Below are 13,045 nucleotides of genomic sequence, written 5' to 3'. Positions count from 1 at the left end.
ACTCTACTGGTACACATCTTGAACGCTTACTCTACTGTTACACGTCTTGCACGCTTACTCTACTGTTACACATCTTGAACGCTTACTCTACTGTTACACGTCTTGCACGCTTACTCTACTGTTACACATCTTGAACGCTTATTCTACTGTTACACATCTTGAACGCTTACTCTACTGTTACACATCTTGAACGCTTATTCTACTGTTACACATCTTGTACGCTTACTCTACTGTTACACATCCTGTACGCTTACTCTACTGTTACACATCTTGAACGCTTACTCTACTGTTACACGTCTTGCACGCTTACTCTACTGTTACACATCTTGAACGCTTATTCTACTGTTACACATCTTGTACGCTTACTCTACTGTTACACATCTTGAACGCTTATTCTACTGTTACACATCTTGTACGCTTACTCTACTGTTACACATCTTGAACGCTTACTCTACTGTTACACGTCTTGAACGCTTATTCTACTGTTACACGTCGTGCACGCGTACTCTACTGTTACACGTCTTGTACGCTTACTCTACTGTTACACATCTTGTACGCTTACTCTACTGTTACACATCTTGAACGCTTAATCTAATGTTACACATCTTGTAAGCTTACTCTACTGTTACACATCTTGAACGCTTACTCTACTGTTACACGTCGTGAACGCTTACTCTACTGTTACACGTCTTGTACGCTTACTCTACTGTTACACATCTTGACCGCGTACTCTACTGTTACACATCTTGTACGCTTACTCTACTGTTACACATCTTGAACGCTTACTCTACTGTTACACATCTTGAACGCTTACTCTACTGTTACACATCTTGTACGCTTACTCTACTGTTACACGTCTTGTATGCTTTGGACGTACGTGTCTGTGCTACAGTAAATGTCTGAAATGGAAATGTTATGGAAACCGTCGTCTTGAAAATACAGAACACAACCTGTGAGACAACTAGGGCCCTTGGTCAGAAGGACAGGAGAGACCTCGTAAGGCTTTAGAAGAGACCTTGTAAGACCATGTACTGTACATGTATCCTAAGTACACATCAGCTGCACAGTAAGTGCACAGTAGTTCAATGCTGTCTCTACTCATAGGTGAGTAGGTATTGTCTCTGAGGGGGGGGGGGGGGGGGGACGTACTGACGCTCCAGTAGCATTTACCAGGCACTACCAGACGGTTGGAATATGAACAGGAAATCAGACGGGCAGCTAATATCCTTGTTGATGCTTTTAGCCCTTACAGCAAGCCCCTTACAGCAAGTAGATGGTACTAGTAATTGCTTGCCAATGATTTTTGATGCTGTAGTCATTAATAATAATTTGCAATAATTTGATGCCTTTGTAATAATTTGCCTGGGCAGTCAAGTTGCCGAACCATTAAGTATATTATTATTATGTCCTCAATAGTCTTGCATAGCCGGACCTCAAGACTTATTATGTCCTCAATAGTCTCACATAGCCGGACCTCAAGACTTATTATGTCCTCAATAGTCTCACATAGCCGGACCTCAAGACTTATTATGTCCTCAATAGTCTCACATAGCCAGACCTCAAGACTAATTATGTCACATCACTTCTCTGCAAGTATCAGGGTCTGTGTGTGGGTGATAAAGGCTCTCCAAGTTTTCTCAAAATCGGCTAGAGATCTTTCAGAGAACCTTGTTTTTTTCTAGTTTTAGAGCCTGTGTAGTTGGAGAGACATTCTTCCTCCACTGCTTTTAATGGACCAGATGGACAAGTTTCCCCCCAGTCTTTCAAAATGGAGTGAGAGAGGACGCCTTAGAGGTAGAGTTTCTGTCCTGAATGATGCAGCGATAAAGGATTCAGGCGTTTTGGTTTCCACACTCAGACACCTCTGGAAGTGGAGCCTCTGGCGGTACATCCTGGAGACCAGGAAGGTCATGTGACAGTGATTGAGATGCCAAGAAATCTAAAACTGTTTTCAACTCACAACCTATCGGTGGAAATAGGAGTGTGACGCTGTAGCATCTGTTCTTTCCAAATTCAGACATGATCTCGAGCAGCTCTCCTGAAAACTCCCCTTCTCATCAGACACTGATGCAGGTGACTTTGTCTGAGGCTAGAGCAGACACATCAAGACGTAAAGGAGCATGTGAATAGAATGAGATTAGACACCATCTTCCATAATGATACTACAAGCCTTTTGGATAACGATTTTGCATGTTCCCAAGGTTTGGATGATTTTCGTTTTAACTAAGTACTTACTTTTTACGTAAAGAATTTCTACACCAGCACTATTATCTCACTGAACTCTGAGCAGCACTCAAGTGAAACTTAATTTCAAATCACTGAAGTAGCGTCACTTTAACTTGAGTAATGCGGTGATCATTCTATCTCTGGATATCTGTTGTTCCTGGGCCCCACACAGGGATATCTGTGCCAGAAACTACAGATGCTTCATCAAAATGAAATATAGCTTTACAAGCTTCCAAAAACCTAATGTGTTGATGATAGAAGAGGTAAGGCTAAAGTGTTTGTTTCACTTCCTCCTAGGCAGCCAGTAATTAGCCTAAAGTGCTTCCATTTGTCTCAACGTTCGCCATACAACCAGAATTACATACTGTGTCACTCTGTCATAATGGACTAATTAACTGTCTGGAGAGAGAGAAAGAGAGAGAGAGAGAGAGAGAGAGAGAGAGAGAGAGAGAGAGAGAGAGAGAGAGAGAGAGAGAGAGAGAGAGAGAGAGAGAGAGAGAGAGAGAGAGAGAGAGAGAAGGAGGAGGAGGAGGAGGAGATATGGGAAGAGGGAGAGAGAGAGGGAGCAGGGGAGAAAGAGGTAGAGAGAACAAGAAAAGGAGAGTGGGAGAGAGAGAGAGAGAGAGAGAGAGAGAGAGAGAGAGAGAGAGAGAGAGAGAGAGAGAGAGAGAGAGAGAGAAAGAGAGATAGCAAGAGAGAGAGAGAGAGAGAGAGAGAGAGAGAGAGAGAGAGAGAGAGAGAGAGAGAGAGAGAGAGAGAGAGAGAGAGAGAGAGAGAGAAGAGAGATAGCAAGAATGAGAGAGAGAGAGAGAGAGAGAGAGAGAGAGGAGAGAGAGAGAGAGAGAGAGGGGGGGGTGGGGGGGAACTTTAGACATATTGTCTGTTAAGAATGATAAAGAAGAGTGCTGTTACATTTTTAATCTGTCTCTTCTTCTCAGCCTTAAACAGATGTTTCTGATGCCATTTAATCCACATGACTAATATTTATAACTGTGTTTATTGTGTGGAGTAATTCCACATACTATACCCTACTAGTCTACCGGATTTCATTTATCATCCTTGGACACGAACCAAACCAAACCCCTCTCTTAAATTTAATCCAATATGCTTTATTGGCACAAGAACAATATTGCCAAATCTAAAAATAAAAAAAATAAAACATTGAGATAAACAATTGACCCCCCCCCTCTCTCTCTCTCTCTCTCTCTCTCTCTCTCTCTCTCTCTCTCTCCTCTCTCTCTCTCTCTCTCTCTCTCTCTCTCTCTCTCTCTCTCTCTCTCCCAGTTGAAGAACAGTCTTAGACCTGACCTGTGCTTGGACCAAGGACCAGACACTGATAACATCCCCATCATGTACCTCTGTCATGGCATGACTCCACAGGTCTGTTCTGTTCTATTAATCTTATTCTATTCTATTCTATTTTTTTCTATTCTATCCTATTCTATTCTGTTATATTCGATTCTGTTATATTCTATTCTGTTATATTCTATTCTGTTCTGTTCTATTCTATTCCTGTTCTGTTCTGTTCTATTCTATTCTATTCAATCCTATTCTGTTCTATTCTATTCTTGTCTGTTCTTGTTCTGTTCTATTCTATTCTGTTCTATTCTGTTCTATTCTATTATGTTCTGTTCTATCTGTTCTGTTCTATTATGTTCTGTCTATTCTGTTCTATTCTATTCTATGTTTAGCCAATGACCCAATCGCTGGAGGCAATATTTGTTCCTTGTTGGTCTGAGGTTTGGTTCTCCAGTAGTCGAGACGGAATCATGGAGGGGAGATCTTTCACATTGCAGGCGGATTGCTCTTGACATGTACACACACACACACACACACACACACACACACACACACACACACACACACACACTGTGTGCACTTCCTATCTGCATATCACGCTGCTCTTTTATTATTTACAACATAATGGATTCCAGACATTATGAACCTTTGTTGCACTTAGTGTTGCTGCTGAGGAACGTCTCCTATACTGAAGGGGAGGATTGTTGCCACTTTTCTCCATTTTGTAATATTCTGTGTTTGAATTAAAGATTAATATTTCCCCATCTGCAACGCTTGCATTTCCTTTTCCACAAATTGGCGTGCATAATCAGAGAGAGAGACAACACGAGACTTTGTCCTTGCAGAGCGTCTCTGAAGGAGAGGACACCGTGCATCGCCTCTTTTGTCAGTAAAGTTAATAGCTTCGACCGGCGCCTTGCCACTCTAAACCTCCATGTTCCATCTGGGTCATCTTCCGCTGTACAGTATCGACTGCAGAAGTGGCTGACTTAGCATTTCTCACCGTCTCCCTGTCTATATCCATTTATGTGTCTCTCTCCGGAGACGGCATATTCAGCAGCTGCTGATTTAAGAAATGGAGTTGTTATAATACACTTTAATATAAAAAAAAAAGAACACGCTTTCACTAATATCCTACGCTATTTTTATTTTGAGACGAGGACACTGCGAGGGGACAGGTTTCTATTTTGAGACGAGTGAAGACACTGCAAGGGGACCGGTGCATTATTGTTACATAGTGCATTATTGTTACATAGTGCATTATTGTTACATAGTGCATTACATAGTGCATTATTGTTACTTAGTGCATTATTGTTACTTAGTGCATTATTGTTACTTAGTGCATTATTGTTACATAGTGCATTATTGTTACTTAGTGCATTATTGTTACATAGTGCATTATTGTTACATAGTGCATTATTGTTACTTAGTGCATTATTGTTACATAGTGCATTATTGTTACATAGTGCATTACATAGTGCATTATTGTTACTTAGTGCATTATTGTTACTTAGTGCATTATTGTTACATAGTGCATTATTGTTACTTAGTGCATTATTGTTACTTAGTGCATTATTGTTACTTAGTGCATTATTGTTACTTAGTGCATTATTGTTACATAGTGCATTATTGTTACTTAGTGCATTATTGTTACTTAGTGCATTATTGTTACTTAGTGCATTATTGTTACATAGTGCATTATTGTTACTTAGTGCATTATTGTTACATAGTGCATTATTGTTACATAGTGCGTTATTGTTACTTAGTGCATTATTGTTACATAGTGCATTATTGTTACATAGTGCATTACATAGTGCATTATTGTTACTTAGTGCATTATTGTTACTTAGTGCATTATTGGTACATATTGCATTATTGTTACTTAGTGCATTATTGTTACTTAGTGCATTATTGTTACATAGTGCATTATTGTTACATAGTGCATTATTGTTACTTAGTGCATTATTGTTACATAGTGCATTATTGTTACATAGTGCATTATTGTTACTTAGTGCATTATTGTTACTTAGTGCATTATTGTTTCAAAGTGCATTATTGTTACTTAGTGCATTATTGTTACTTAGTGCATTATTGTTACTTAGTGCATTATTGTTACATAGTGCATTATTGTTACTTAGTGCATTGTTGTTACTTAGTGCATTATTGTTACTTGGTGCATTATTGTTACATAGTGCATTATTGTTACTTAGTGCATTATTGTTTCAAAGTGCATTATTGTTTCAAAGTGCATTATTGTTACTTAGTGCATTATTGTTACTTAGTGCATTATTGTTACTTAGTGCATTATTGTTACTTAGTGCATTATTGTTACATAGTGCATTATTGTTACTTAGTGCATTATTGTTACATAGTGCATTATTGTTACATAGTGCGTTATTGTTACTTAGTGCATTATTGTTACATAGTGCATTATTGTTACATAGTGCATTACATAGTGCATTATTGTTACTTAGTGCATTATTGTTACTTAGTGCATTATTGTTACATAGTGCATTATTGTTACTTAGTGCATTATTGTTACTTAGTGCATTATTGTTACTTAGTGCATTATTGTTACATAGTGCATTATTGTTACTTAGTGCATTATTGTTACTTAGTGCATTATTGTTACTTAGTGCATTATTGTTACATAGTGCATTATTGTTACTTAGTGCATTATTGTTACTTATTACATGGCGTTTTCACATTCGCCGAAATGCTTGCTTGTGATTGGTCAACAGCCCCCCGACTGCGGTCATTATTTTTCAATAATGACCGCAGATTTTTCAATAATGACCGCAGAGCGCAGCTGTTCGCAATCAAGCCCACTGACACACTGTTTCAGTGCAATTAGACACTGCCGTGCCGGCGATGACAGGGGGCGGAGCGACGAGCGGAGCTTGAACACAGCGGAGGCAGAACACAGAGGCTGCCCGCGATAATAATAATCACTTTATTTGGGCTGACAGAGCCACAGAACAACTGCGATTTGTCAAATGAATTAGGTATATTGTTAGTAAGTTAGCCATGTAATAAGCGGGATAATGTATAGCCTACTCGGTCATTGTCGCAAAATAATTGACCTTCACTACGTTTAAAACACCTCGGCGCGGCGCCTCGGTATTTTAAACTCTGTGTCGGTCAATTATTTTGCGACAATGACCTCGTAGCCATACATTATCCCTTACATAGTGCATTATTGTTACATAGTGCGTTATTGTTACTTAGTGCATTATTGTTACATAGTGCATTATTGTTACATAGTGCATTACATAGTGCATTATTGTTACTTAGTGCATTATTGTTACTTAGTGCATTATTGGTACATATTGCATTATTGTTACTTAGTGCATTATTGTTACTTAGTGCATTATTGTTACATAGTGCATTATTGTTACTTAGTGCATTATTGTTACATAGTGCATTATTGTTACATAGTGCATTATTGTTACTTAGTGCATTATTGTTACATAGTGCATTATTGTTACATAGTGCATTATTGTTACTTAGTGCATTATTGTTACATAGTGCATTATTGTTACATAGTGCGTTATTGTTACTTAGTGCATTATTGTTACATAGTGCATTATTGTTACATAGTGCATTACATAGTGCATTATTGTTACTTAGTGCATTATTGTTACTTAGTGCATTATTGTTACATAGTGCATTATTGTTACTTAGTGCATTATTGTTACTTAGTGCATTATTGTTACTTAGTGCATTATTGTTACATAGTGCATTATTGTTACTTAGTGCATTATTGTTACTTAGTGCATTATTGTTACTTAGTGCATTATTGTTACATAGTGCATTATTGTTACTTAGTGCATTATTGTTACTTATTACATGGCGTTTTCACATTCGCCGAAATGCTTGCTTGTGATTGGTCAACAGCCCCCCGACTGCGGTCATTATTTTTCAATAATGACCGCAGATTTTTCAATAATGACCGCAGAGCGCAGCTGTTCGCAATCAAGCCCACTGACACACTGTTTCAGTGCAATTAGACACTGCCGTGCCGGCGATGACAGGGGGCGGAGCGACGAGCGGAGCTTGAACACAGTGGAGGCAGAACACAGAGGCTGCCCGCGATAATAATAATCACTTTATTTGGGCTGACAGAGCCACAGAACAACTGCGATTTGTCAAATGAATTAGGTATATTGTTAGTAAGTTAGCCATGTAATAAGCGGGATAATGTATAGCCTACTCGGTCATTGTCGCAAAATAATTGACCTTCACTACGTTTAAAACACCTCGGCGCGGCACCTCGGTATTTTAAACTCTGTGTCGGTCAATTATTTTGCGACAATGACCTCGTAGCCATACATTATCCCTTACATAGTGCATTATTGTTACATAGTGCGTTATTGTTACTTAGTGCATTATTGTTACATAGTGCATTATTGTTACATAGTGCATTACATAGTGCATTATTGTTACTTAGTGCATTATTGTTACTTAGTGCATTATTGGTACATATTGCATTATTGTTACTTAGTGCATTATTGTTACTTAGTGCATTATTGTTACATAGTGCATTATTGTTACTTAGTGCATTATTGTTACATAGTGCATTATTGTTACATAGTGCATTATTGTTACTTAGTGCATTATTGTTACATAGTGCATTATTGTTACATAGTGCATTATTGTTACTTAGTGCATTATTGTTACATAGTGCATTATTGTTACATAGTGCATTATTGTTACTTAGTGCATTATTGTTACTTAGTGCATTATTGTTTCAAAGTGCATTATTGTTACTTAGTGCATTATTGTTACTTAGTGCATTATTGTTACTTAGTGCATTATTGTTACATAGTGCATTATTGTTACTTAGTGCATTGTTGTTACTTAGTGCATTATTGTTACTTGGTGCATTATTGTTACATAGTGCATTATTGTTACTTAGTGCATTATTGTTTCAAAGTGTATTATTGTTACTTAGTGCATTATTGTTACATAGTGCATTATTGTTACTTAGTGCATTATTGTTACATAGTGCATTATTGTTACATAGTGCGTTATTGTTACTTAGTGCATTATTGTTACATAGTGCATTATTGTTACATAGTGCATTACATAGTGCATTATTGTTACTTAGTGCATTATTGTTACTTAGTGCATTATTGGTACATATTGCATTATTGTTACTTAGTGCATTATTGTTACTTAGTGCATTATTGTTACATAGTGCATTATTGTTACTTAGTGCATTATTGTTACATAGTGCATTATTGTTACATAGTGCATTATTGTTACTTAGTGCATTATTGTTACATAGTGCATTATTGTTACATGGTGCATTATTGTTACTTGGTGCATTATTGTTACATAGTGCATTATTGTTACTTAGTGCATTATTGTTTCAAAGTGTATTATTGTTACTTAGTGCATTATTGTTTCAAAGTGCATTATTGTTACTTAGTGCATTATTGTTACTTAGTGCATTATTGTTACATAGTGCATTATTGTTACTTAGTGCATTATTGTTACATAGTGCATTATTGTTACTTAGTGCATTATTGTTTCAAAGTTGTTTCAAAATCTTTGACTTGACTTGAAAGTGCATTATTGTTACTTAGTGCATTATTGTTACTTAGTGCATTATTGTTACTTAGTGCATTATTGTTACTTAGTGCATTATTGTTAAGTGCATTATTGTTACTTAGTGCATTATTGTTACTTAGTGCATTATTGTTACTTAGTGCATTATTGTTACTTAGTGCATTATTGTTACATAGTGCATTATTGTTACAAAGTGCATTATTGTTACATAGTGCATTATGGTTTCAACGTGCATTATTGTTAAGTGCATTTTTGTTTCAAAGTGCATTATTGTTCCAAAGTGCATTATTGTTCCAAAGTGCATTATTGTTACAAAGTGCATTATTGTTCCAAAGTGCATTATTGTTACAACGTGCATTATTGTTACAAAGTGTATTATTGTTACAAAGTGCATTATTGTTACAAAGTGCATTATTATTACAAAGTGCATTATCGTTACAAAGTGCATTATCGTTACAAAGTGTATTATTGTTAAAACAAAGTGTATTGTCCCTCTTATACCACGGCCACTTGCCAAAGACAATGGATATGTGCCATTTACTCATATTTTCTACATTAAAATATAAAGACGTGTTATTTATGCTCTGCTCTACCTTAGTGGGAATTCACGGATTTCTTTTCATTATTATTATTATTATTATTATTATTTCTTTTTAGTAATAATTTGTGATTTTACTGGTTATTTTACTGGTAACATAATTTGTGATTGGTAGAAATGTATTTTCTACTGCCAACACGCTTTAGAATTTCAAATATATATTTTTAATATAACTATATAAACTAAAGTCTTGGTCTTGACTCTGACTTGATACTCTCTAACTTTACACTAGTAAGCCTTTCTGTCAATAACATTGCCTATATGGTTAACAAACATGCATAATGTGCATAATGATCTGACAGTATGTTTGACAAAAAAGGCTGGCTTGCTAGCCAGACATCTCATTGTTCTCACATCAAATATGCTTGGTAGCTATATCACTTGTCAGTCGTCGCCTCAAGTACAGTCATTGTTGCGAGAAGGGATTATGAAAATCCAGGAATAAATTGCCTCTCCACACACCAGCACTGCAAAACATGTCATGGATGGTGTTTGATGCCAGAGCGTCATTGTTTGCTACATTGTTGCAAACCTTGCTCCAGAGACACCATACCAGAGGTAGTCTAATGTACTATTGTATGTTAAGACTCTGACTTTAGTGATAATAATAAGAAGACTTTATTTGTCATATAATAATAATAATAATAATAATAATAATAATAATAATAATAATAATAATAATAATAATAATAATAATAATAATAATAATAATAATAATAATAATAATAATAATAATAATAATAATAATAATAATAATAATAAATTTAATTTGTAGTGCACTTTACATTTGGAACCAAATCTCAAAGTGCTACAGGGTAAAACATAGGCAATTAAAAAAACAAGGCATACAAACATACAAAAAAGTGATAAAACACACAAAGACATGTATAAAAGGTTAAAACTAAGAAAAAGCTTTGGTGAAGAGGTATGTTTTGTGAGTCCTCTTTTAAAATAATCAGTGGTCTGTGGTGCTCTCAGGTAGTCATTCCACAGGCGAGGAGCAGCAGAGTAGAAGGCCCGGTCGCCCATGGTGCGGAGCTTGCTCCTGCTGGGACGGAGGCGATTGGTGTTGGCAGATATGCAGCAGCACACACATAGGCGTTAGATGGGCGACACACAGGAACACACACACATGCATTGGGGCGCAGATGAAATGCCTCTCTGCGCTTGACCCATCCCATCGTCCCCCCCGTCCCCCCCCCAAGAGAAGCGTTAGTGATCTGTTCTTCATGTTTTTCCATTGAGTTTATCTCTTTTTGGGGGGGATCGAACCCAGGACCTTCTTGCCGTGAGGCGACAGTGTTAACCCCTACACCACTGTGCCGATCTAGGCTAGACTAGGATACTATACTATTTTGCTTTTTATGTTTGGATATGCGATTTTGAACATAATGACATTGTGATTAAAACTCCCAATGTCCTATTAGATAATTCTTTAGCCTATAATTTTTATATAAAGTCTACTTGTTGCTTTTGCTTGTTAATTAACCTATTGGTTAAGTAATTTAAGTCGTGATTGATAGGACACACAATAATTGATTGGACACGCGTTCAAATTTGTTATTGTCTATTAAACCAAACGATTTGTATCTCCTTGTCTTCAGCTGCCTCTCATTCCTCATACGTTTTGTGTTTCCCAAAAAGATTCTCAATTAGCCTTGTTATTGTCTAACAATGGTACATTGTCACGCTGAGACAGGGAAACGATCACGGTAATGAATAGTTGGGTCAAGAACCAACATTCTGTGACCATTCTCTGGCTAAGATGTTTTGATGATTGATTTGACTTCTATGGACCTTTTATAAAATATTTAGCCCCCGTGTCCCTCCTAAAAATCCCGGAATTTTTTGTCAGATGGCCAAATCCGAAATACCTGCTGACGCCATCTTGAAAAATTTACTTTTGATCCAGAGCACCTAGAATCATGTATGAATACACTTTTTTGTGTAAGTCAACCATGGCGATTCCAATTCTGACATCAGTTTGACTCTATGACATCAATTTGACCCATAAATCCAAGATGGCCACCATATAGTAGAGCGAAAATGTAACTTTTAATGTCAAAACCAATTTTACCATGGTACTGCTGTACTTTAAACAAACTACCTTCATAAGGATCTCAGCAAAATAATTGATGAATGTACAGTATGGTAAGATAACTAATTATACTTCAAAATACGCTCTCTTAAATAGCTGTAACTTGAACAGATTAACAATGAAACCATTTTTTTTTTTTACTTAATTTTTTTTTAACATTTTCAGCTTTTTCTGGCCACGCAGGACCGAGAGAGGGAGAGAGGGAGAACGGGAGCAGAGGTAGGGAGCAGTATGGAGCATTGGTCAGCCGGGACTGGGAACTGGGACGACGAACCTGGCGGACCCGCACCGTCGAGCGCTTCGCGACTTGCAGCGACCTATGTGTTGTGCTACTGGAGCGCCCCACATACAATGAATATGTCATGTTCTGTGGGATCAGTCCGAATCAGAGCATTCTGCCTCACTAGATTCTGAATCATCAGATTCCAATGAATCACCCCTCCTCCTCCATACATCATCATCTCCCTTCTCATCATCATCCTCCTCACTCTCTCTCTTCCTCACTTTCTTCTTCAGCTGGCTGGCTGGTGTAGGATGTGTTGGGAGAGCAGGTCGTGTGTGGCGGGGACAGGGGCGACAGCGTTGGTCTGTGGGGGTTGTTTTCGGAGTGCGAAGGGTGTCGCTTCAGGAGGGAGATGGATGAATGATTTGTTCTTCATTCTCTTCCACTTTGTGGCACGGGCCTCAGCCATGGTGCTACTCTTCTTGTCGTCGCCATAAATTACATGTCGTGTGAAGTTATGAGTACACTCGCTCATAAGGTAAGAAGATTGGTCAAGGCTATCTCCACACCGCGAGAGCAGCCGTCGTGCCATAGGGCTCTTTGCCACCTTGTCATACACCGACGACTTACCCTTGTCATAGAAGCCTGAATTGGCATCACAGCCTGTAATGCAGTGTAGCTGCACAATACAATCTGCCATCTCCTCAGTAACCAGGCCACGGCAGAAGACCGTGTTTTGCTTTCTCTTGATGCAGAGCATACCGGGAAGCTGTTGAGAGATGACCGCTGCCATGACATAGGCATCGGTGTCGGCTGCATCAATGACCACAGGGCCACTGTAGCCTGACTCACGTAGAACTGTGTAAGCCGAGAAGAGGATGGTGTCAGACTGGTCAAAGCTGTAGTTCTGCATTGGTTGCTGGGTTGACAAGTTGGTGCAGTGGGAGCCAACAGAGTAGACTATCTCTGTATCTACACCCTGTGCAACAAGGTCAGTCAGATAGCTGCATATTACTTTTTGTAGCCG

At 37.9% G+C, this 13,045-nt stretch overlaps 1 protein-coding gene across 1 annotated transcript in view; it reads left to right on the top strand.

Annotated features, from left to right (window-relative positions):
- galnt18a (UDP-N-acetyl-alpha-D-galactosamine:polypeptide N-acetylgalactosaminyltransferase 18a) overlaps positions 1-13,045 on the top strand; it is a 255,800-nt gene that overhangs the window by 169,273 nt on the left and 73,482 nt on the right. Inside the window, exon 9 of the mRNA XM_084335039.1 lies at positions 3,511-3,606. Coding sequence (XP_084191165.1) covers positions 3,511-3,606 — 96 coding nt within the window. The remainder of the gene's footprint in view (positions 1-3,510; positions 3,607-13,045) is intronic.

This window comes from Notolepis coatsorum (genome assembly GCF_963971535.1).
Source record: "Notolepis coatsorum genome assembly, chromosome: 18".
In the NCBI taxonomy this organism is placed as follows: domain Eukaryota; kingdom Metazoa; phylum Chordata; class Actinopteri; order Aulopiformes; family Paralepididae; genus Notolepis; species Notolepis coatsorum.
The sequence above is the reverse complement of the archived record's forward strand: the minus strand, read 5'-3'. Positions and strand labels throughout refer to the sequence as shown.